General features: G+C 36.0%; 1 protein-coding gene across 5 annotated transcripts in view; it reads right to left on the bottom strand.

Annotated features, from left to right (window-relative positions):
* COL19A1 (collagen type XIX alpha 1 chain) overlaps positions 1-26,667 on the bottom strand; it is a 191,609-nt gene that overhangs the window by 33,113 nt on the left and 131,829 nt on the right. For 4 of the 5 annotated variants that reach the window (XM_027644988.1, XM_027644990.1, XM_027644992.1 and 1 more), the window contains 20 exons: positions 24,899-24,952; positions 20,435-20,497; positions 19,627-19,671; positions 18,619-18,654; positions 17,709-17,744; positions 17,547-17,600; positions 15,499-15,552; positions 13,443-13,496; positions 12,121-12,210; positions 11,477-11,521; positions 11,282-11,359; positions 10,369-10,404; positions 10,213-10,266; positions 10,071-10,124; positions 7,825-7,866; positions 7,124-7,177; positions 6,230-6,283; positions 3,395-3,448; positions 2,386-2,439; positions 253-297 (listed from right to left, as the gene is read on the bottom strand). In XM_027644988.1, coding sequence (XP_027500789.1) covers positions 253-297; positions 2,386-2,439; positions 3,395-3,448; positions 6,230-6,283; positions 7,124-7,177; positions 7,825-7,866; positions 10,071-10,124; positions 10,213-10,266; positions 10,369-10,404; positions 11,282-11,359; positions 11,477-11,521; positions 12,121-12,210; positions 13,443-13,496; positions 15,499-15,552; positions 17,547-17,600; positions 17,709-17,744; positions 18,619-18,654; positions 19,627-19,671; positions 20,435-20,497; positions 24,899-24,952 — 1,056 coding nt within the window. The remainder of the gene's footprint in view (positions 1-252; positions 298-2,385; positions 2,440-3,394; positions 3,449-6,229; positions 6,284-7,123; positions 7,178-7,824; positions 7,867-10,070; positions 10,125-10,212; positions 10,267-10,368; positions 10,405-11,281; positions 11,360-11,476; positions 11,522-12,120; positions 12,211-13,442; positions 13,497-15,498; positions 15,553-17,546; positions 17,601-17,708; positions 17,745-18,618; positions 18,655-19,626; positions 19,672-20,434; positions 20,498-24,898; positions 24,953-26,667) is intronic. The other variant, XM_027644991.1, reaches the window with a different exon arrangement.

The following is a 26,667-nucleotide window of genomic DNA, read 5'->3' as shown; positions in this document are numbered from 1 at the left end:
AGTAACACTGGACTCCAAGGTTAACTAATTTGACCAGGTTTCTAGGGTGGCTTTAGTGACCTGAACTTACTCAGCGATGAATTGCAAGAAAAAAAAAAGGAATAGAGAAATATTTTGAAAAAAGAAATTTTTTCCATCCTGCAGTACTAACATGTATTAGATTGACAGTTAGTTCCTTTTATTACTTTACATTTTACTCACAGGTATATTGTTCTTAGTATAACATTCAAAATATAAAACAAAATGTCTCACCGGAGGCCCAGGTGGTCCAGGTTTCCCAGGAGAACCTTCACTACCCTAGTAGAGCAAGAGATTCATAAGACTTATTTACTTTAACTGGCCAGATTTATTCCATACTCAAGCTATGATGACCATAATGACAATAACCAAGAGATACAAGCAGGTAATATCAAGAATAAATTCTCCTGCCCAGTTCCTGCTTAAGTTTTAGGCAAGTTATGAATCATTACTTTGTACTAGTTTTTTATTTTGTTAGTTGCTTGCTGCTTTATGCGTAGTAACTTCCTTATGGCAAAATAGTAGTGGTAACCTGGGTTGTGAGACATTTCATAGGTACCAGGAAAGAGAGGAAGATTAAAAAAAAAAAGATTTGTTAATATGAATTTCTAAGCAACTGGCAGATAAAAGTTAACATTCATTGTTAACTTTGTATGTTATTTTGTAAAAGCCAGTCCTCAGCTGATCATTCATATGTAAATAAAGAAGAGCTACAGTTTGAGAAGTTCGGTTTACATAGATACATACTGAATAAAAATTGGGATTTTTTAAAAAAATCTTCTTTATTAAGAGACATAATGAATATATTTTTGGTTTTTATTATAGAATATTAATCTGCTGTTATCTGTATCTGTATTCTGTTCTGCTGATGTGTACTGAATTGTTTATATTAAAAAAAAATACAGCTGCTGACATTTTTCCCCAGTAGAATGGTGGGGTCTCTGACTAGTATAGAGTTACAAAGGTTTCCATACAAAATTTCCCAAAAAATCTTCTCAAAATCTTATCACTACAATTTAGTAAAGTACACTGTATAATTTAAAACAAGTCTGTCAGAATTTTTCACTAACTTTGTTGAATCCTATTAAACATGTCTCAGTGAGACCCTTAGGTCACATATTTAAAATTACTAAGGTGGCAAAAGTCAAGCTAAGTGTTCAATGCCACCAGAAAAATATAATTGTAGTTAAATGTTTATACTAGAATAATTTTCAAATGGTCCTGCTAATTGATAAGCCTCCGAAGTGTGGTTTGGGGTATTAAAATACTATTATTTTAGAAAGCATATTATGTGATCTTTTCTCAAACATGTTCCCCAGATGAAGGAGGGAGGAGAAAATTACTGGGCCTGTAGTTCATTTATTTCATCACTCTTCAGCCATCTTTTTGCTCTTTTTGAATGAGGAACAAGTTATAGAGCAGTGGCTTCTCATTCTCACGTCTGTGTGAATTGTGAACAAGGAACTAACAAAGACTTGTGTTTTGCATTCAGTTACATAAAAATGAAATAACTGGGGTAAATTTTTCTTATTGTAGTCTGCAAGGAGAAAACTGTCATTCAAATTTTATACTGAAATAATCTCAGAGATTTACAAAACAGTTTCCCTTCTTACTCACACAGAGTCAAAGTTTTGCAGAGTATTAGTAGGATCCCACACATTGATGTGGCAGTGTTATGCCTGAAAAACTCCAAGGTAATAGAGAAAAATAAAAAAAGCTGTATTCATATACAAAACGGAGAACTTGTACCAGATAGTATTTTGCAGCAAACTTAGTTTGTCTCTGCTGTATTTCTCTGATCTGAGGAACCCGAGAAATGAATTTGACCTCTTAGTTACAATGGATAATATTGAGTGCCTGATAAAAGAGCACATAAGTTTGATAAAAAGCAGTGCTACAAGAGTGTAAATTAAGTATAAAATTAAGTGTAAATTAAGTATAAAGGAAGCATATGCATTTTTTTCAGAATAACTAATAATAACTTTCAGTACTTGTGAAGCACCTTTAAAGTATGCAAATACTTTTGAGTATAATACTGGTAAAAGAATGAGTAGCAGACCAAGCAGTCACCAGTCATATACTATTTCACAAACACATTTTCACTTTCCTGAACTTAATATATCTTACACCTAGAGAACATTCTCTGCAACTTACATACACCACAAGGACTGCAATTCAAAATATAAGCCTATATGCACGGCATTGCTTGGGGAAAGTACTTGTATTAAGACACAAATAAAAATTTGGAATGTATGTCACATTCTTGTTTGCACTCTTGCACTTGTTTAAAAAAGCTCCCAAACACAAGAGTGTAATGAGATTGCAAAACCTTCACAGATCTTTACCAAGACTAAAGAGAAGAAATACCTTTTCGCCTTTTGCCCCTGCTGGACCAGGATGTCCAGGTCTTCCTGTGACTCCCTGCACAACACAGAATTCTTTATATTACTTATGAAAAAATGAAACACAGTATTCTTACATTGTCTCTAAATTTTTAAAACTTTTGCTTTTTGAAGGTCATTTAAACCTAACTATGTTGCTTCTTCAGGTTTAAATATTTCTCTTCTGTCTGATACAACAGCTGTGTCCTTCAGATAAGTCCTTTGAAGGGTAAAACTTGTGTTTGCAGTTGCATTTTCACCTTGGCAAACTAAATGCACTGACTCTAACTGGCACATCTTGATACTGCTAAGAATCACGCATTACTGTTAAAATGCCAGTTTATATACTCCACATTAAACTTCCTACATATGCTACAGTTTTTGAAAGAAGCATTAGTACTGCCAAGAAACCTAGGAATGAACAATGATCGTACTAACTAACATGATTCCATCCAATACGTAGAAAATAAAATTTGAAAAAATTTTGAAGAGGACTTTTGCCAATAATGCCAAAAATTCTAATGATATATTTCAGCGTCTTTAAATACTGTCAGATTATTCTCATACTTTGTTTTTAACTTGTGAAACCAAGTAATTACAGAACAAAAAACAGAATGCAAGTAATTACTTCGTTTCAGTACTGATTTTTTTCAGAATTACTAGCTAGAATTATTTTTAGATTTTTATTACTAACAAGTATAACTTGAGTACAAATACATAATTCACTGCAAGTGTGCACATCGTAAATCATGTAACCTCACAGATTCTCTAGTAATGCTAAAACTTGAAACCTATTTAAGTTACATAAACTTTGAGCCCAGAAAATGTCAGTATTTTCAGTAACATCAACACCAACATAGTTTACTTTATTAGAGCCAGTATGGGTAAGGTTTTATTATTACTGTCCTAAAAGACAAAAGAAAGAATAAGAAACTAGACAGCTACAGCAACCTCTCCAGAGGTAAATTAGATCACAAGTGACACCAAACACTTACAGATGGTCCACTGGGTCCTGGTATGCCTGGCAGTCCAGGAGCACCTTGAAGACCCTGGAAATTAAAAGAGCACACGTCTAGTTCCTCTCTCACTTTTACATAAAAAATACTTATATTCAGCATGTCCAGCAGTATTACAACTATATTAAAATACATTTTCTTCTAAAAGGTTGGTGCATTATTTTTAGTAATGAAAAAACCAACACCTTGACATGCAGGGAAGAGATTATCATTGGACAAGGTTAGAGGTAACTTCTTGCTTGAGTGATAAACACCACTTGTCCTTCAACCTTTCACATTGTTATCTTATGTCTTGTAAATCTTTTTGTCTTTAGTTCTGTAGATAAGAACAGGACAGCTGGCTTTTCCTTAGAGATTAATTTTCTATTTTCTATCACTAAAAGGTTCTTCTTTTGGTGAGAAGACATTTACTCAGACTTTTCAGTGTTTCCTGATGCTATCTAAATGCAATAGTGTTTTCTGCCTGATTTATAGATTTTGCCTTTTTGATAATGGAACATGACATTTTACATAGTATTTAATGATCCACTTTCCTGCTTTTATTCGATTTTATTGCCTGTAAAATTGATTGACTCTGGTATCCACTTACTAAACATACACGTGTTGCAACTTACTACAGTAAATACAGATGGGATTTGAGATAAGCCTGGATGCCACTGAAAGTCTTTCCTCTGCCACACCAGGCTTAGGTGAAATTTTAGACATGTAAAAGACATGTACTAATGAGAGCCAACTGCTCTTGATTCTGCCTATAGTCCACGAAGGAAAATAGATACCTCCCAGCAGAGATTGATTTTATCTGTCTATCCGCTGACAAGAAGAAGGTGTATTTCTCCTGTTAAATGCTGTGTTTAAGAAGGAATGGCTAAGGAGGCAGTCTAGAAAGCTACAGAGGTCAGGAGCCCTGAAATAGGTCCTCTGAGGGAGAGACTGAGGGAAAAACTTCAGACAGAATTAAATCAGGAAAAATGTGGAGTTAGGGAGAGACATTGATTTCCCTTTCTTTCTTCTACACACAGAGGACATTGATCCACCTCTGCAGCTTTTCATAGTGGCAGGATGTGCTCTGTTCATTTCTAATTACTTTACTCTGATGGTACAGTCATATGGAAAATTAATATGAAGCCAAAGGAACCTTTTCTGCAGTTCTTGTTACTGATGTTAGGAAAACCCTACCCTGAAAAAAAAGGCATGTTTTTGAAAGGAAGAGAACTAAGCTTCAACAAAGATTAAAGGGCATATATTAAAAGCATATGGAAGTTGATGAGTGCATTTCAAAGAGTTTCATGTGGGCTTCTCAAACTTTCTTCCTATTTCCATGCTAACCAAAGTATAACATTGAAAATAAATGCATTTTTTAAAAGAATTTGTAAAAAAAAAGTTACTTTTAAATTTAGTAAGCTTTTTCATATGTGCTTCTGACAAAAAAATTCACTTGCACCGTCACAATGTCATAATCAAAAGTTACTGCTAAACGATGAAAATATCAGAGCTATGGCAGGTAACGAGCTCTCAAACAGTGAAGAAGCATGTGAGTAGTTAATTTATTAATACAGCACAACACCCCACCGAGTTAATGAAAAATTTACTATGAATTTACCCTAGAGTCCTTTAAAAAAACCCTAACTGCCAGTTATAAACTTGCTGTTCTATTATTACCCTCTTAATTGCCTGAAACATCTCACTTGGTTTTCAGAAGTTAAATAGTATTTGAATTGTTGAAATGGTTTCACTAATGCCTCAGCCTGCTAGGACTGAATTGTAGAGATATCCTGTAGGGCACACCAAGGATGTGTTACTTTCCCATTTATTTTTTAGTAAAATTCTGCATGAAATTTGTTTATGGCTGCCCACCATTTCAGGGAATATGTTCTGAATTCAACCTCAGGAAGCTCTTGCTTTGATAAGAAGCAAGGAATTAGTGAGATCTATACATTGTGTAAAACAAAAGGGAAAATAAGCATGACACTTTAGGTTGACAACATGCTAAACTCTGGGGCAAAACAGTAGCAGGAATACATATTTAATGCTTCTGCTGCATCTTTTTTTTCCTCATATAACTGTTTACATTTGGAAGCTAAGGATACTGATGAACACAGATTTTTTTGAAAATCATTCTCATTCTACTAGTCTACATGGCCTTAGTGCCAAAGAAATGTAAAATGATCATAAAGAATTGCAAACCCCTCAATCAATACACTCTAAATGTGTTTCATATTCTCCCTGTGCTGTGTCTTGTAGCCAGCACTCCCTGATTACAAGAGAATTTTTTCCTTCTCCATAAAGACACAGAAATAACTCTAAGAATGGAGTATATGATGCAAAATACTGTAAATACTTTGAATTCAGCCTCTTCAAACATTTTCCAGTTTCCACTTAATAGTAATTGCTGCTATGACCATTCCCATCAGAGTATTTGCCTAATGGAATGTTTTTGAAAATAAATTCTAAAAGGAATCTAATAAAATGAAAGCAGATACGTTATAAACATGAAGTATTTTCTGAAAATATTTGGCATTTGCCTCTTTACTGCTCTGTGCCGTACTCTTAAGAATTAGCATGTAAATGTATATGAGGCTTTAAAATATATAAATTAGTAAAAATTCACAGACAAAAATTAAATGGATGTTATTGAATTGAATAATAACAGTTAATCTTATTGAAAATTCAGAATTGCGAGCTACTTATAGCAATACATGACAATCTCAGTAGTTTTAAAGAACTAAAAAACATCCTGTGCATTTCATTCTCAGTCTAGGTCTTTACTCAGGTTCAGATAAGAACGTAGCTGCTGTAGAAATGAAGTACTTGTACCTCATCACCCTTCTCTCCTGCAAGCCCAGGGAATCCACGTTCACCTTTGCTTCCCTATGAAAACATAACATTCAAACAAATATTTTCGTTAGAGAACAATGAATTTCATGTTCTGTAGGGCATTTTATGACCCACGTTTAATATATATTACTATGAAGCCCTAACAGCCATAGAGCCTAGAGCAGAAAAAAAAAAAAGGCTCAAAACAACCTAAAAGCTTTAAAATATCACTCTGATTGAGGTGAAAGGAAATGAGCAGTTTGTACCTAGCAGGCAAACTAGACAAAAGGCCTGATGGAGACATTAACACCAATGAGCTCAAAATGCTTGCTGAAATGGAGAAAGTTCACTTTCATGGAATTAGACTCAATGATAGAAGATATCTATATGCCAAAGCATGTGGCATTTGATCTGATTACAGTGAAGCAGGATTTTGATTGATGTCAGTGAAACTTCAAGTCCCAGTGAAATATCTATGTTATTCCCATGGAAACAGAATGCAAAGGCACAGGGTGGTCCAGCTGTTGCACACTTGAGGGAGACATGGGAAGTTTCCTTCACCACAGGATTCTTGCGTGACTGACTCACCTAAAATAAGTCTATAGATAACAATGCACTACTTGACAGTCAAATCTGAGCTAGCTTTAAAGGTGGCAAGACACAAAAAAGCTATCCCGGTGTGGGACTCAGGCTATTTTGCTCACTTTCCTTAGAGAGAAGGCAAACTGACCCATGATGAGGGTTGAACCAGAAAAATCATTTGAACTTTTAGGCTGCTCAGATGTCACATGGATAGGGATCAGACAAGAAAGTCAAGACTGGCAGAGATAAGAATCTGGCCTTTTACTTCTAACAGGAGCCAAAGCAAAGAAAAGTACTCTCTTCAAAACTTACCTTTGGCCCTTCTCTACCAGGGATGCCTGGAGGTCCTCTTGTGCCAGGATCACCCTGCGGAACAGATGGAAAACGAGTGACAAATAATCAGTTTTGTTACATAGATCTGATCCATGCAGACCAATTTATACAGACTGCTTCCTTCCTGCCTTTCTAACCATCCCTTCATTTTACCCCAAAGCCTTCTCTTCAGTCCTTGCTCTCTTCTAAGCAATATACTTGTTCAGAGAGTCTTCCTTATTTCTCCCCCATCTCTCAAACCCTGCTAACACATTTTTTACTTCATTTTAGATAGTCCCAGACACACCTGTGTTTAGGTTTGAGCACTCCAAATTTCATTATTTTTCAAAAAAATATCTTAGAAATTCTAGACTATTTTCCCTATTTGGTATATTACTGAAATTAATGGTAAAAAGTAAAAGTGGAGAACGAGGTATATTTGTAGCAATTCATTCTGTGAATTGGATGTGTTGGATAGGCCCTTGCTGGCTACTACCTCACACGCTATTTGGCAAAATTCCTATAAAATACAAACCTCACGTATTTTTAGAAAACAAATCAAAAATCTACTAAAATCACAAAATTATTTTAGGCTAGCCCCGTGGGTCAGAATTGAACCTACAGAAACTTTTAAATGCATATTTTGGTTTAAAAAGCACGTTTATAACAAAGAACTATATCTAACCTCTAAAAATATTTACCTTCAGTATGGCACCCATGTCTCCCACAAGTGGCAGTGCAATCTGAAATTAAAAAAGCAGATGCAGTTAGTATTTTACACAACATTACTAATTATGATGTGTTTATATTGTTACAAATAGAGCTGACTATATATATATATATATATATATATATATATATAAGTGCTATTTTTTAAATGAAAACTCAAAATTAAAACCAGGGTTTCAAATATAGTTAAATATTGCTACCTATCCAACCTCACAATTATAATTTTTTGTTACATTTTAAAGACAACAGCATAACTCCAGAACATACTAATATTGTTGGTTTTGTTGCATATCAGCAACTACTTAACACAATTGGAAAGTGTCACAGACTATTCTCACTTAATTATCTTCAATTGTTTTCCTTTCCCTTTCTTCTAGGCTTTGACTCTACCATCAACTGCAGCACAAATTCTGGAGATGACAAAGATAACTTCCATAAATTAGTTCAGATACTGAAAATAATCCAGCTACAGCAAAAAGAGCATTTTGTCCTGTCTTTAAACATTAAGAATTAGTGCATAACTCTGTGGTGCCAGCGCTAAATTGGCTACTAAAGCTAACCCATTTAAAGATCAATCAATAAGACTACACTTACTGCAGCATGTCTCAGATTTTCAAGACCTGCCATTAAACTCATATTTAAAGATTCCCTGAAAAAACTCATTGCCCTTGTTATCATCAGCTTCACTCACAGACAGAGTCTCCAATTACCAATGCTCATTTCTTCTGGCAATTGCTAAATAAAAAATTGCCCTGGGCATACTATAAAATTAGGCATATTCAAAATATGTTAACTGGTTTTGTTCAGTCTGTTTCAATCACTTCCATCTTGAAAAACAAAACGTAAGCACTTTTGTAGCATATTAGAAAAACTGCTAGTTAATAGTAATGGGTTTAAAACATCAACTTAGGAGACACACTGCTGAACATACTTAACCATAAACATAGTTAAGAGTACACCACTAAGAGGGTAGCACTCCAAACTTTGAAAGCAGGCTGATGAGTTTTCTAGGGTGAGACATCACCACCTAACACAACCTAAGGACATAACTAGGTAAGGTGTGAAGTTCATCCTCTGCACAGAGGTAAACTGCATATAGACAGTATCACCTGCTCTTAAAAACCTGTAACAAGACTTTAAAACAACTACCACATGCTTTTCTTCCTTCCCCTCATGATGAAATTTTACAGCTAGTCAGGCTATTACAATGTCTTCCTGCTGGACTAGAGAACTGTAATTTCCCCGGGCTCTCCTCTTTTCTAGCATTCTTATTTTAGCTGTTATATCATTTTATGGTACAGAACCCCAAAGCCTTAGTGTGGAAGGTGCCAATATCCAGCTGCAAGAGCACATCAGGTACAAGATTAAGCCTACCATGTTTGTGCCATACAGCTCCTCTGCTCTCTATGTATGGCAAGTCCAGTCCAACTGCACACACATTTAAGAATCATAACTCTGTGTGCCAAACTCTAAGTGTATGATATATAGCAGGATTTTGAAAATGCTAAAATGGCCTTAATTCTCCAGAATCACTCTTGCTTGCTACATCTTCCTTTAAAAAATGTTCCTTCCAAAGAGAAGAGTATTTCAAGACAGCAAAAGGCAATAATGCTCCTGTTAGTAAGTTTTATAATTTAGACCTGTCTATTTAATAGCAGTATCAAATATTCTACTTACATTTAGTTTACAATGAACTGTGCCTTCTAGATGTATTCTACTTATGGATTTTGTTTTTCCTTATTAAGCACTTCATACTCATCTGTGTCAAGTTAAATCTTGTTGACTTCAGATGGCCTTTGAATTTTGATTATATCTTCAAAAAGTAAGCAATCTTTCCCAGTCCAATTTCAGAGTTTATATCTACTTACCCTAATAAAATTAAATCACTGACAAGAACTGAGCATGGGAAAGACCTCTCTTTCCAAGTTTGACAGTTCTGCTGACAGATATTCCGATCCATAATTTCTGATAAGCATCAACTACATGGCAAGTAATTCTAAGCATTTTTTGCTTGCTTACAAAAACATCATGAAGACAGTCTCAAAGTTTTATTGAGGTAAAGGTATGTAACATGACTGTTTTCCTGTCTTTCCCAAGAAAGTATTTCCACTTTGTCATTCATATCACCAGTTCTTCTAGACTTATTATGGTATTCACCTCCTTTGAATTTAAAATACTTGCACCAAAACAAATGCACAAACTTTCTCTCTATACGTACAGGATCACCTGGAGGGCCTGGTAGTCCTGGCTTTCCATCTCTTCCTGGAGTGCCCTAGAAACAAATGTAAAAATTGATGGCCTTTAATCATTAATGAGGCACACATTACTTTTTATTGCATATATAGAAAACTGTCACTTACATTAATACCAGGAGTACCTGGAGTTCCTGGTAACCCTGGCGGTCCCCTAGGGCCCTAAGAGCAGGAAAGGTAATTTAGGACATAAAAATACTTTTCCTGTACAATTCTTAAATTAAATTAATGCTTTTTATATTAAAGACAAAACTTATACCCTACCTGCACACCTGCTGATCCAGTTGGACCTATAGGACCCTGCAAGAAAACTCCAAATAATCAGTAGTTACACTTTCTAGGATAAGGGAGATGGACTTCATTAAAAAATATTGAATGTGGGATATAGCTGCAGCTTTCACTGAGAGAAAGACTCACTCTAAGGTTTGGCTTTAAATCCAAATGTAATTTTGTCAAAATTACAGAATTCAAGACTTTGCTAAGGCCCATTTTTAAGGACAAGCAACACCAAAACTTAATGATTTGTGGTGAAACTTGTTATTTAGCCAGGAGATTCCTAAGAAAAGCTGATGAGCAGTTGAATAAAAACAAATTAGATTATTTAGATATAAATGGATAATTTTTAAAATTCAGATTTGGAAATATTTTTACTGAAAAGATATTTTTAAGGATTATTTTAGACGAAGAACTCACTGTGAATCTCTATTTACCTTTCACAAACATGTTCTCTCTATACCAGAGTACTGTCCAAAAACTGGAATGTATCAGCTGATACAGTTCTTCAGTCTGGACTGAAGAGAGATTGTCTTATTCACTGGAGTAGAACTCATGTACCACCCAACATCTACGCCATCAATACCAGCAAATTTTTTTACTGAAGACACTGCGGAGGGCTTTATTTAAAGGCACTAGAAAGAAAGGAACTTGAGAAACAAGCTGAATAACTGAAACAGTTATTGCTCTACAAGTTAGTTAGTATGAATGCTTTAGATAGGCTTTATCAACTTGCTTCATGTTTGAACTTAAACTACACAGCAACATGTGAAACAAGCTGGGAGTTGGGAGTCAAGTCAGAAGGGAGTTCACAGCATGGCTGTTTACTATGCTTAGTTTGCTTACTGCAGTTTCACAGAGATGTACAGTGAGAAGCCCAAATTCTGGGCATTGGTATACTTACTGGTGATCCCTGAATGCCTATTCCAGGGGGCCCCATCTCCCCAGGTGCTCCCTGTACACCAGGTAGTCCTCTTTCTCCCTGTGAAAGGTACAAGGCTTTCCATTACAATAGGTCTGAAAATGCAAACTACCATATTAAATTTTTTTAAATTTTTTTTTTTTTTTTTTAGAAACAGAAATAATCTATTTTGCATACCTTTGGTCCCCGTGGACCTGGGTTTCCAGGAACACCAGTGGGACCCTAAAAAGACCAAAACAAAACAAAAAAACAGGAAAAAAAACCAAATTATGTTTTAAAATCCAAGAGACTAGATTAATTTTATTGCCAAAATTAGTTATCCTTCAGAAATAAACTGTGAAAAATTTTCATGTCTTCCTTGTTAATACCACTGTCATTAGGAGTATGTGTGAGTCTTGTGCTATTTTTAGACTATATTTTAGTGCACTTATAATATATATGCACTGTAACATATATTTCCATTTCGAAATTACATTAAAAAAATACTTGCTTTGTGGTTTTAAACTGAGAGTAGATGAGATATTAGAAAGAAATTCTTTACTATGAGGATGATGAGGCACTGGAACAGGTTGCCCAGAGAAGTTGTGGCTACCCCGTTCCTGGAAGTGTTCAAGGCCGGGTTGGATGGGGCTTTGAGCAATGTGGTCTAGAGGAAGGTGTCCCTACTGATGATAGTGGGTTGGGACCAGATGATTTTTAAGGTCCCTTCCAACCCAAACCATTCTATGATTCTATGGTTTCTTTCATCGCACAGTGACAATTCTTTAACAGTTGCCCCCAAGAAATAAAGTCGGAAAAGTTTTTTCAGATTATGAGCTTACTGGTGTTCCAGGCAGACTTGGTCCAGGAGGCCCCATATCACCTTTTGGACCTGGATGTCCAGGTGGTCCCATAATCCCACCAGGGTCACCCTATGAAATAAATTTGAATCGCTAATTGAAATGTGAGAATTTTCTCCTATGAAAAAACCTGTAAATATTATCAAGGTTATCATTGAATGTGCCAGTATTTGAGAATAAATAGAGAAGAAAAAAAGCACTGATATTTTCCTTCAAGAAGTTACAGAAGAAGAGGAGGCATGGACTACACAACCATCAATTGTAACTAGCATTGTCTTGATTTTCCATGCTTGCAATGCAACTGATCTACATTTCTTGGTCCCCAGGCCCCTCATACACAGGTTTTCATTAAACCCTGACAGTTAATTCACAGCAACAGGTTTCCACCTGTTTCCACCAACTGCAGTTTCTCCCCAGCTATCTACCACTAGTGCTAAACCCAGGGTCCTCACTGTACTCCTGTTTACACTTCTACTTCTTACATCAGTGCATGCAGTGTCTCTTGTTCCACATCTCTAACTCCTGCTGCTTACTTGGGCTTTATATTATGCTGTCCTTTTGTCTTTTGCATGCTCTTGCAACATCTCTGTGATTTTTTCTGAATCCACTACTTCCCATTTTGTAAGGTGAGTAGATTTTTGTTCCAATTATTTTCTTCTGTCTTCTAGCTCACTTTTTCAAACTATTAATGGATTTTATTAGTTTCTCTTATACTCCACAATGTATAAATACCATAACACATCACATAGCTCAGAGCACACCTGTGTATCCTCTTTTCTCCCCTTCTCTACATTCAATACGTACACACATACAATTTTTAGCGATTACTGATGTATCTGAATTCTGACTAAGGGATTTGTACACAGTAAAATACAATGTTATAAAGAGACACAGCCTTGGTTTACATCTGAGACAGAATAGTTGCCCCAGTGCTCTGCCAAGATGAATATGTCTGACTGTGAAGTGGGGTTTTACACATTAGTCTGGGTAGAGCACTACATTGAAATGGGTTTCTGTAGTCAGGACCTGAACTGACATTTCTGCACTGCACAGATTCAATGTAAGGGTGTAGTGCAACCTTCTTGAAATATTACTTAAATTATAAATCTGAAGAGAAAGTGGGTTGCCAAACTGGCCTGCAGCATCTTCAAGAAGCAGACAGGAGGTTGCTACTGGTACATTTTAAAATCAATTCATACAGCAGCCACACAGATGCACTACAAAAGGATGGAAGGTTACTTCTGAGGTGATAATTTAATATGCTATAACATATCAAGCTTAATTAAAAACACTTAAAAAAATACCTTGTCTCCTTTAACTCCTGGGTTTCCTGGTACCCCATGCTCTCCCGGTAAGCCCTGAAATTAATAAAAACATAACTGTACATTTTTATAGCTATTCCCTTAAAGGTTATTTAAAATTGCAGACAAAAACTAGTTTACACTGGATTATTTATTATGCATTAGCATTGACACCAAATGTTAAAGACTATAAGTTAATGAATGCTTTTTTAATTAAATACATGAATCATTTTTCTTTTAGTTGAAATGTAATAATCAAGATTATTTTCTGGACCTTCTCAGGGCAGAGTGACAGAGACTGAAAGGTTTATTTATTCTATTTCAAAAGTCTTGAAAAATCAATAATTTTTTCAAAGAGGGCAGTAGCACATAAAAACTTGACTTTTAAATAAGTGTCTCATCTTTTCTTCCCATAAAGGTCTGCATGATTCCCTACATGAGTTAATTATTCAAATTGGTATCTTAAAAACTTCAATGAATTCCCACTCCTGCACATTATTTAATCCAAAAAATTCCTCTAAAATGCTTTAGATATTTAATGGACAGTCAAAAATTTTCAGCAAATAAAATATGTTCCAACCTTTCTTTTGCCTAAGTATTTTCATCTTTTACATTTTGATTTTAACTTCAGTATTTTCCCTTTTCTTTTTCATTGAGGATTTTTATAAATGCAGAGAAATAAAAAAGATTAAAACCTAAATAGAAAATATTTAAATAATAAGGAAGGCTTAATTGGGTTCTCTTACTATGCTGTAACAAATACAGAAAACTTTTTCCATGACCCTTCAATGTTATTCAACCGTTTAGTCAAGTGTTTTATTAATACCAGTAATTTTCACAGTAAGAGATAAAATTGCCCCATCTGAAAAGTAAAATCCAAGTCTGAAACTTAAGCTGGACTAGAAAATGAACTTTCTAAGAAAAAGACAAAGAAACTCATATTGTTTTAATTTTTCTTCATAGTGTAAAACACAGCTTTTTGAACACTGACATATGAAGGATAACAACATTTTCATGCCAGTAGTGAAGGTGCAAGAGCTCAAGTGTTGTGGACTGAAACCTAATTTCAGTTTATATGGGGGATTAGGCAGAACACAGGTGCCTGCACACCTAAAGAGGGATTGTGCTATAATTTGGAAGTCAGACAGGCAGCCACCTCCCCAGAAGAGGCTTCTGCTATATTAGGGTGTTCAGTCAAATGCCCAGGGAACTTTCAAGTTTAGTGTAATGGTGCTTAATAGTTCAAGACATTTCCTAGAGAATCCAGACTGGATTAACATTTCACCCATGCTCTTCCCGCCTAGAGGCACAAGTGTTACAGGTGTTCTGGATCTTCAAGGAGGTGCCTACCAGCTTAAGAAATCTCAACCAACCAGCAGACCGACCAGCCTGTTGCCCAGTGGCATAATGGTTACAGTTACACTAAAATGCCCACAAAGGAGACCCTTATCACCTTGGCAAACTCCAATCCATTGGCAGACCTGAATGTGGGACATCCAAAAGCATAATAACTACAGGAACATTCAGATTCTGCTGAGACATATCACTGTTTGACATTCCCAACCCACCAGTTTTGCACTCAGACATAAAGGTTAAGGGCACACTGAATCTCTGGTGAGCCTTAGCCAGTTGTACCTGTGGCTGGTAACTGTGAGAAGCTGCAAAACACAAACCAAGACAACTTGCTGCCCAACTGTCCTGGCCAAGCAACAATCTCCCTGCTGAAAAGGGAGGTCAGGATATAATGCTAACATGGGAATGAGCAAGAGATAATCAGGAAGGGTAAAAGACCTCAATTCAGTGGTTCTTAAATAAATCCCAATATCCAGATCCACTTCAGGCTGTCAAATGGTGTCAGAAGCAGGATATAGACGGTTTATTGAAACTCGAGATTAAAGGCCTGTTGAGGGTGGCATTCCATCTGACTGTGCTTCAACCCATCATCGCTACAGTACCACCCACAAAAGGAGCACCTATGGTAACTTCTGTGGTACTGTTCCACTGGCTAACTGTTCACACACCACACTGCTACAGCTTGGTGAAACTGCACAATACATACAACTTCTCCTGGCAGTCCCCTGGGTCCAACAGGTCCTGGAGGGCCTTGCAGTCCCTGCGAAATGATATAATACAGGCAAAAGTCAATACACTACTGTAATTTGATGTAAAGCATACTTATATATAAATAGATTAAAACATCTGGCATTAAGAATCATCTTCCACATGAAGTAAGAAGTAGAATTTGCTCATTCTCCCTTACTCTAATGTTCAATAAATCTTGGGGACTGATATGTACAAATCCCAAGTATTTATACAAAGCAAATACCAGTCAATACCAAGGCAATACCTAAAGGGTCAGACAGAATAAAAGAATAAATCAAGATTTCAAGAATCATTTTTAAGACAACAGTTTTGTGGATTCTATAACTACATCCATTATCATTGGGTTTTCTTTTGATGTTCTAAAATTTGGGTATTATCATATCTCACATGAATAGTGTTGGGGAGAGGTTACATTTTAACAGTTTCCGATTCTACCTTTCTTTGATACAAGACATCATGAGAGACTCTCACGAACATTTGTGCTTCAGCTACTTTCCTCACAGAATCACACAATCACAGAATGGGTAAGATTGCAAGGCACCACAGTGGGTCATCTGGTCCAACCTCCCTGCTCAAGCAGAGTCATCCTAGAGCACATGTCACAGTTTCTTGAGTATCTCCAGTGAGGGATACCCCACAACCTCTCTGGGCAATCTTGTTCCAGTCCTTGGTCACCCACATAGTAAAGAAATTCTTTCTCATACTCAGGTGGAGCTTCCTGTGCATCAGTTCCTGCCCATTGCCTCTTGTCCTGTTGCTTGGCACCACCAAGAAGAGCCTGGATATATCCTTTTGACACTCTCCCTTCAGATACTTATACAAATTGATGAAGTCCCCTCTCAGTCGTCTTTTCTCAAGGCCGAACAGGCCCAGCTCCCTTAGCCTTTCCTTTTAAGAGAGATGCTCCAGTCTCTTATTTGTCTTTGTTGCCCTCCACTGGACCCACTCCAGGAGCTCCATGTCTCTCTTGTAGAGAGACTGACCAGCCCAGAACTGGGCACAGCACTCCAGATTTGCCTCACTAGGGCTGAGTAGAGGGGCAGGATTACCTCCCTTGACCTGCTGACAATGCTGTTCCTAATGCACCCCAGGATACCATTGGCCTTCTTGGCCACAAGGGCACACTGTTGCATCATGGACAGCTTGTTGTCTGCCAGGAGGACCCCCGGGTCCTTCTCTGCAGAACTGCTTTCCTGCAGGTCAGCCTCCAGCCTGTATCGGTACATGGGGTTCTTCCTTCCCCAGGTGCAGGACCCTGACTTTGCCTTTGTTGAGTATCAGACAGTTCTTCTCTACCCACCTCTCCAACCTTTTGAGGTCCTTATGAAGAGCTGCACAGCACCTTGGGGCATCAACTGCTCCTCCCAGCTTTGTGTCATCAGCAAACTTGCTGAGGAGGCAGCTACCCCTTCATCAAAGTAATTGATGAATAAGTTAAATACCGAGCCCAGTATTGAACCTTGGGAGACACCACTAGTGACAGGCCTCCAAGTACACCCTGTGCTACTGATCATGACCTTCTGGGGTCTGCTGTTCAGCCAGCTCTCAATCCACCTCACTGTCCAGCACACAGTTCCTTAGTTTGCCCATGAGGATAGACTCAAAGCAAGGCAATGACTGGTTTGACATCACCTACAGTCTCATAAGATTAAACAGAGGAATTGGTAAGTAGTAGTGGCAGTGGTTACTCCTTGCCTCACTGATGGATAAAGAGAATACACCCAGCTATCAGTGGATTTGTAATTGCAAAATGGGTGCTCATAATCTTGAGTGACCAAATAACATTTGAGTTTTGCTTAAATATTGATGCTGAGATCAACATAACTTTACATAAAATGCAAATCTTATGTAAAACAGCCATAATCCAAGCACAAACTTTTGATATAAACTATTTGCATTCTCTGTCCTTTAATACTAGCTAAGGAATTGATAGCATTCAGTCCTCTTATATAACAGCATAGAATGCACTTGCTGTTAAATAACAAAAAAATACCTTTCACCTACCTTTGATCCTGGATTTCCGATAAGACCAGGTGGTCCAGGGACTCCCACTTCACCCTAATAACATTGTTAGAGAAAACAAAAAAATCCAAGGTTACTGTTATGTCTTCCAGTATCAGCTATGTGTATCAGCAATGTATGTAGTGTGCACGAGTCAGAAAATACCTTATTTCCTTTTGATCCCTGCATTCCAGTCTCTCCCTGAAAACATTAGATAAAACCATAAGAAGTTAAAACTTAAACTAAGATCAGCTAAGAGTTTAATATGCTACTTAAAATATTGTAACACAGTTTGCAAACTTAAATATTGAGAAAGTATTAAAGAATTTCTGCAAACTCTGAAAGGCATTCCTCTTTCAAACTAATTTTTTTTCAGGCTTTCCTAATGTTTTAAAGAAAAACATGTTTGAAAATACTACATTTGCATAAGAGCTTTTCCAGTCAAAAGCCTATTCTTCACAATGAAATCTCTTCTGGTACACAATATTCATCTCCAAACCCACACATTACTGCAGTAAGGCTTATTTTGGTTATTATAACAAGTTAATCACAAAAATCTAAGCAACCTTGAGTTGTGTATTAAAAAACATAACTAGCTTTTGTCAAATGTCATAAGAGGGGACAAGAATTACTTAAAAATAAGTAACATAGGTAAACAGAGTGAGGGTTCTAAAAATATGCCCCAAAATAACAAAAAAGTTATGCACACATAAAATGACTATATCAAATCTGCCTGATGTTAAATGCCACACTAGGGGTATAAAAATAATACCGTTCAGGCCACAAAAAAATTTGTGAAATAACTGAAAGAAAGAACCTCTACATAAAATAAAAAAAAAGGTGTGTGCTTTAAACTCAGTTCATGGACTGTACCAACAACAGAAATGGTGAAGAACTAGGTATCTCTGTTTTTTATTTATAACCTGTGTAAGACAGAAGACAAAATAGATGCTATCCCACATAATCCCTGAATCTAATGAACATGTACAAAGACAAGGAATTACAATATGAATATGGTATGGAAATAATCTTGAATGTAAATTATTCACATCAGTTCAAAACATGCTATACTTACTGGATCTCCCTTGTCCCCTTTTTCAGAAGGCTCTCCCTAAGGAAACACAGGGAAGAGGTTAACACAGATTTTTTTAAAATGGTAAATAGTCCACATGCCTGGTTTTGTTGAAGAGTCCTTGAAAAATGTTGCATTTTTTAAACCTATATACAATACAAATACATGGACTGCAAAAGTTTACTTGAAGGATGATGTTGATTTAATGCCAAGACCATGGCAGGTGTGATCCTTTCAAGCAGGAGTACAAGGGAGGGTCAGGAACGTGAACTAAAGGGAGTGATAATGCATCCAAAACTGAAAAATTCCCAAACACAAGTGCTCTATAGTACACAAAATCATAAATCTGTGATATCCACAGAGTAAAAAAATGTTTCTGCTTGTATGAAAACTATTTGTATAGAAAGATATGACCAAAGAAACCAACTGGAAGCCTAACAGCTGAACAGCAAAATGCCTAATAGTCAGTAGATGAAGAACTGGGTATAGAGATGAAGAAAACATTCCTAGAAAAGCAAAATATACACCTGTTTCCCAATAATACCCCACTTTCCCCCCCAGTCATTCTGGAAAATTTATTCTCAAACTAAAAGATACTAAATTAGAAGGTTTATTTCTAAATTTTAATAATTTAAAGACTTATGGTTTTTCATAGAGATATTGAAGATCACATTCATAACTTGAAAAAATATGAATGGTGCCTAATTCATGAAGCAGTCTCTGGTCATAAACCTATATAAACAATTTTAAACTGGTATTCAGTGAAAGTCTGAATGTGTTTAAAACTAAGGACTTTGTGAACTGCTAGAACAGGGAAATTTACTTGTATATATAAATACCCACCCAAGGAGGTGCTTGAATAAATACAGATATTTAGAGAATGACAACTTTTCCTATGCCCAAATATATTTTCTTGATCCCTTGTATATTTTCCAAGATTTCACTAATAATCAGTACATTTAGTTAACTTCTAGTATAACACATGAGCACAGAAGTAAGGAATTAACTTACCTTTTCTCCTTTTGCGCCTGTCATTCCCAATTCTCCTTTTTGACCCTTTTAAGAAAATTAATTAATTTTAAAATCTTTTATATTCTGACAAATGCAGATAAACCTCTCCCCTTCTTTACCTGTACTTTGTTCTATGTAGGCCACATCTTAACCATTATTGCAATGGAAATCAAGCTTTACACATGTGCAAATGAACTTAAATGACTGTATTCTATAGCAGATCTGCAGGCTTATCCCTAAAAAATGTTGTCAATTCTGTGACATATCCAGAGCACTTGTCTCTTCTCTTACAAGTTTGGAACACACGCAATTGTTAAAAAATCATTCCACTGTTTACACAGGACAGATGACTATAAACAACATCCTGTCATACAGTGTGGATTCAGAATTTGACTTCCATGCAATATTTAGAGGCTGCCTATAAGTATTCTTGGTACAGAAAGTCCTATTGTTACAGAGAAACTGCTTTAAATATTCATGATTTACTATTCAAATTTCAGAGTCTTTTCCACATAGCAGGCAGGTCAGCTCATTTGACTTCTCAGACAACATTATGGAAACCACACACAGTCCTTTCAGCATTTTTCCTTTCTGTTTATACTAGAGGACAAAGGATCACGTGCTGTTCCTGCAGGATAGCACGATGAGCTGGACATTGGACTACACAGTTCAAAGTGCCAATCACCTCTAAAATCTATTCCTTCAAAGCCTGTTGTGATAAATCAAATAAAAGATACTATGTTAAGTGTGGCAGAGACAGGTTAGATAGGCACTGTGAAATTTATCCAAGTTCATCCCAAATGCTTACAACATCTCCCTTCTGGCCTTTAAGTCCAGGGGTCCCAAGTACTCCTAGTAGTCTTGTATCACTCTGGAAAGAAATATTATCACAAAGATAAAAAAACCAGATAATGTCACCATTCACTTACAGTAACAATTTATTTACCATAATAATTTCTTGTAATTTACTAGTATGTAAATTCAGAAGTCCTAATGTATTACTAGAAAGGGATAACAAATGCCTATGCAGTACAGCTAGGTAATGTATTTGAGCAACCAGCCAGACTAGCAGAACATGAACAAAGGCATAAAAGGGAAATGTCTTTGTTGAACATTGCTATGCAAATATGTGATTTTTTTTTAAAAAACTTAATGCAAAGTACATATTTTTATGCTCATTGTTACAGTACATTCCTCAAGTATGTTAAAAAAGAATAAAACCCACTTCTCTCCTATGAAAAAACCACAAGCTTTTTACTTTTGAGCAGCATGAAATGCAAAAGAATGTAGAACTAATTTAAGTCTACTACAGTAGTGAGCCAGAAGGAGTGGGAATAAACATGGTCAACAGGCTCCTCACACTGCTCCTCAAAGAAAATAGACAGATTTAAGGACCAGAGGTTCAGGTTGTATACGTGCTCAGGTGTTTACTGCACCGCATTTATTTACTCTTCTCTACAAGGTAAAGACACAATAAAATACAAAGCAAATTATTTCCTTTTCACAAAGCCAGACTCAGACTACCTATGGGGAATGTGTTTTCTTTTAATCACAATGGGAAAAGAAACAACAACAACAACAACAATAAAAGATCCTGAAAAATGAGCACCCATCTAAACCCAAGGAATCTAAGCCCTAGAACATGTACCACCCTTAGCAGGTCATATTCCAGTTTCCATATCTCTAAAGTAGAAAAACATCATGATGAATAAAAGTGCCATTTGCACTCTGTTAATATTTTTAGAAGTAGATAACTGAATATAAACTGAATAAAATCAGTTTAATAAAATCATTATTATTTTAGAAATGCTAGTGTTATGGTGGATTTTCTTAGGTATTTAGGGTTTGTAAATACTGTTGGTACACTAATTATCAAAATCAGCTTCAGAGCCAGAGGCAGATACCCAGATAAAGGAACCTGAGTATTGCTGAGAAGTAGTTAACTACTACTGGACTGAGCACAATCAGGTGTCTGTTATAATGAGTACACTATAAATTATGATTTATACTTAGTTGTGCATTTCTTATGCATACATGGAGGAAAAGAAAAGAGGCTATTAGACTAAATAACTACTTCTATGGTCTTTGCATATTTATAGGTAATTTGCTCCTTACAACAAAATCTAAGTAAAATACAGTAAAGCAAAAAAATTTTAGAAAATTAATAATTCATTATTCCAGAATAATCTAAAATTCCTATGAATTATAATTATTCTAAAACATTTCTTGGAAAGAATGTGATACAGTTTCAATTTCTTTGTGTTTTGGTTTCATTTTTATTTTTACGTGTTGTAGAACATTTTAGATTCAACTCATGTTTAGAATCAAGTTTGACTACAGTGACCTTCTATTTATGTGTGGGAAACTGACAAGTAAAAAAGATGAGAGAGGCCCTGAAAGCCCAGGCAAAGGATGATAACAGAGGTCTGAGAGTATATAAACTCAAATAATGAGGCACTGTTTACCAATCGCTGAAGGAATGTAACCTGCAGTACAGGACAGAACTAGTTTTTTGGCAAAAAGAATAGAAAAAAAATGCATGTATTGAATACATGCAAAGCACCTTGTTTACGCTGAAAGCACAAAAGACATAACAAGAAGGAACATAAAAATAGTCACATGTCTTGCAAGAACAGGTACAAAGGAGGAATGAGGGAAGAAAGGTTCTGGCACTGTCTCCCAACCCATTAAGGATCAATGCTACTACTTATCCTCAGCAGGTTCCCCTCACCTTCATTAAAGAAAGATTGCTGATCTTGGTTTGCTGTTCATCACAATTTGCTGCTGTGATCAGCAATTGTATTTATAGTGCTCTCTTTCACTGTATACATGGATCAAGTATATTATGCTTTTAAAGACTTGCACTCCAGCCTCCTAGCACAATAAAGTGATTGATACTGAGCCAGAAGAACCTTGGTTGCACCAAATTATTTAATTACATCATGCAAAAACAACTACTTCTTGATATCATACAGAACTCAGAAGAACAGCAAATAATCTGCTAAGAAACAGAGAAATTAGAGAAAAAAAAAAGAGACATTATTAATTATGATGGGTCTTAAGAGTCACCACATTTCTTGGTAGAAGTTTCTCATGCTTCCTGAAAATACCAACACAAAGAAGCCAACTAACATCCTCAGGGAAAAAAAAAGGTATTAAGATATCTATAGCAACCAAAATGGGGTCACACCACACTTTTAAACACCAAAGTGAAAGAAGACCTTAAGAGGTCCTTAAGAACATTCATAAAGTGATGGAAAATGACAAGATCATTTCCTGTGCTGTGAGGAATCTCAAAAATCTCAGGGTATCACTCAAATATCATTTTACCAATGCAAATTACTGAGGCAATTATATACTGGAAATTATATACTGGAATGCAAAAAATTGCTTAGTGCCTCCAAGGTGCAGTGGATGAAATCAGCTCTTGACATACTATATAATAGGGAAAGAAAGGGAAGTTACTGGTGCATACATCTGCATGAATCAATGGCAAAGCAGAGAAGCTGTCTTTGCCTTTGATGACTTTTTGTCTTGTCCTTGATGGAAACATCCTACTTCCATCATAAAATGTATAGGAACTAATATGTTTGCTGAAGCAGTTAGAGACTTATTTTGACTCTAGGAGGTTCTGAACACATAGTTACAGAAATTTTTCATATTTAGAACCTGTTGCTTGAATCAGAAAGTCATCTCCTCTTTCACCAGGAATCAAACAGCACTTCCTTGTTGAACAGTTAATTGCTTGTGACAGAGTCATTAAAGTCTTCAAACTAGACAGCTGAAGGAAGAAAAGTTGTTAAGGTGTACAGGATTTAAAAGACAATTAATTTATAGACACGTAGCAGCTTTTTTCCAGAATATTGTTAATTAGGAAATATAAGCCACCTTACAAACACTTAGAGCCTTACAGTGATAAGAAAAAAAATTTTTTTTTTTTGAGACACCTGCTTATCAGTTCCAGAAGGTCACCACTGCTTGTATTTCCTCTTGCAAAATTACCTTAAAGGTACTATCAGGATAAAAGAAATTCATAGTGTAAAGGTGGGGAATGAGTTACAATAAATATGATATTGATAGAGGAAACAGGGCTGGCATCAGCAAAAGCTCTTTGGTGGAAAAAAATTAACTGCTAAGAAAACCAAAGGTGTAAAATTAAAATATAGAAAAATTCAACACATACATTTGAAATGGCAAACCAAAACCAGAAACTAAGTCTCCAGGCATGAAAATGCCCCATGCTTAATTCCTAATGCATGGTTCTAAGGTGATACACTGATTTGAAATGAATTAAATATCAGAAATAACAGAGAAATCACTTCAGTGATAAAAACAACTGAAAAGATATATTTGACATGAACTTAGCTCCAGAATATCTATTCAAGAAAAGATTTCAGTACTTGTCTAGAAATGTTGTATAGGAGAATACCGTGAATTCACCTGCTCTTCATAGTTGTACATTCTAATATTTAAAGAAATGGATGTCTTCCAGGCTTGACCTTCATGACTTAAGATGTGATACACACATTAGCCTTTATATTGAACAAATATTGCTGTAGTAGTGTTTCATAAGTCTTTGAATTAAATAGAATTTTCTGATCAGATAAGTTAACTGCTCTAGCATCAATTAAGTAAACGTCTGTAATCTCTGAATTATGGTTTCTTACAATGGCAGACACTACAACTTTGAAACATCTGTAGTATGTATTTCAAAGCTCTGTCATGTGGAACGCCATCCTATCCAATTTTAACTTTTTTCTTTTTTTCTATTAAGTGGTTTTAGCTGCAGGTAGTTTTGTAATTAAGACTATTTTTATGAGTCTATAATACAAACATAAGGACAGTTCTCAAGGATTGCTAGCAGATCTTTTCAAAATTATGCCTTGTCTTTCTATTTTACTCTTAGAATCATGACAGAGCAGTTCAAGAAAGTGATGTCAAGTACAACTTAGAGCAATTAGTTTTAGAAGTGGGGACCTGGTGCTTCCCGCTAACAGCTCCATGGTCCACCCACCTGCTTTTTGAGTTACACCAGTCAAAAAATCAGCGAGTAGAAGATGGATGGGAGGCAAGACAGCAAGACAAATGACACAGTAGGTATGTGACTGGAGTGTGGCCTGAGCTTGTAAAGGGATGCAGAAAGAGAACACAGAAGGAACTAACTTTTGGATTAATTTGGAATGTGGTTTGCAGGGATCAAAACTGTAGTCATTTCTACCTTAGATACTTCTTAGTCATAAACCCACACAGACACTATATCAAATCTCCATACCTCATTATAATGTTTGTTCAATGAATCCAGAATTCCTTCTAGTCCAGAAGGACCCTATATGGAAAAATATGTATCAAAAGGTCATTTTAATTGAACTAAATTTATGTTTGCATATCTTTATTCAAAGAGCAGTGAGGACTTAAAAGAGTTTATATTTTTGTTTGGTCATACAGTAAATTATTTTCTGTAACTTCATTATATCTTTTTATCAGGCACAGGGGAGGAGGAAAGTCAGTTTCTAAATCTCTGAATTTTGGAAACCAGCATCTTATTTTGAAGTGAACTGGTCTGTCAGAGAAGGCAGTAGTGACATTCATATTGATTTTAATATAAATCCCTTCTGGTATGAGCAACATCTTTGTTCTGCAGCTTTTAAAACTCTTTCCACTAAGTCGAAGAGTAGGGTCTGGTGTAGAAGCAGCTCCTAGTGTGAGTAAACAGGTAAATTTTTAACTTAAGAGTACAGAAAGTGAAATTGAGGAATGTCAGAATTCTCCAGAACACTAACTTCCTAGTTTTATTAGCGCTGCAAGTTTGCACTTAAATACAGATCTTTCATCAAGAAATTCAATTGTGAAAAAGGAACTTCCTACTCAAATGCAGACTTAGGATGAAGAGATCAAAAAAATATGCTCGCAAAAAACCATTTTTGGACATTAAACTCAACATTTTTGGCATAGTCTGCCAAAAACCAGGCCATCAATGAGATTTTTGAGTTTTGTAGAAGAGAGTAGAACACTGACAGTTCAGTCAAGATCTTATGAATTAAAAGTCAATTAAATTTACAGATTAGCATAGTTACTCTCTTTGAGTTGAAATTTTCATATAATGCAATAAGAACTACAGCCATGCACATGGCTGTAGGAAACATTTGACTTCAATAACAGGATTACAATATACTTAAGTAAGTCACTTAGTCTGATTGACCTGGATGTAACACAGACAGGGCACAAAAGTAGCTCTCCTTCTCTGGGGCTTTTTAGAATCACAATTTACATTCTGCAGCTTTTGTGTTAGTGGGGACATTAGGAAGATTTGGAAGCCACATGAAACATCACAGGTGTCTCATTCCCTCTTTGTTCCCAACATTGGAAGAGATACAAGGCCATAAATTCTTCCATTCATGTTATTTTGAAGTGAATTGTCACTTCGATTTTATGTTAAATATAAGATAAATATAGTCAAGATGTTTTCACTGAGATGCTCACTCCACTCTGATTTCTGAAGTTAATGGCAGAATTTTTGTTTTGATATCCATATCAAAGATGGCAGTCCAGAATTGGGACTGCACTGTGATGACACTGCTCAGATGTCTCAACTGTAGTCCTGTGGTGTTGAATCCTTGAACGTAGTATCCTTGCAGGATTCTGCAATCTTGCAAGGAGTCAAAAGTAAGAACTTATTCTCCCTTTACATTTGCTACCATGTTCCATGTTGTTTCTTTTACACAAATGAAACTGCTTCTGCCACACAACCCAGGAAGAATTTTAAAGCTGTACTTGCCCCCAACCTCAACATGTCAGATATTATTTGTACCTAAAATAATTCTTCACAAAATGAAAAGCCATTGTACGTCACAGTTTTGAAAACCACATATAACCTCGAACATCCCCATCCCCGAACTGCCTCATGACTAAGACAGTCAAGGAGCACTTCAGGCATTTGGACTGTATTCCTGACTATGCCACAGTTTTTGTGTTACCAGAGATAAACAACCTCTGGTTTTAGTATTTCTGTTTTCAAAAATTGACATAAATTTAATAATTTTA

Source organism: Corapipo altera, unplaced genomic scaffold (genome assembly GCF_003945725.1).
Source record: "Corapipo altera isolate COAL_440 unplaced genomic scaffold, ASM394572v1 2, whole genome shotgun sequence".
NCBI lineage: Eukaryota > Metazoa > Chordata > Aves > Passeriformes > Pipridae > Corapipo > Corapipo altera.
Note: the sequence above shows the minus strand (reverse complement) of the source record. Positions and strands in the feature narration are given on the sequence as shown.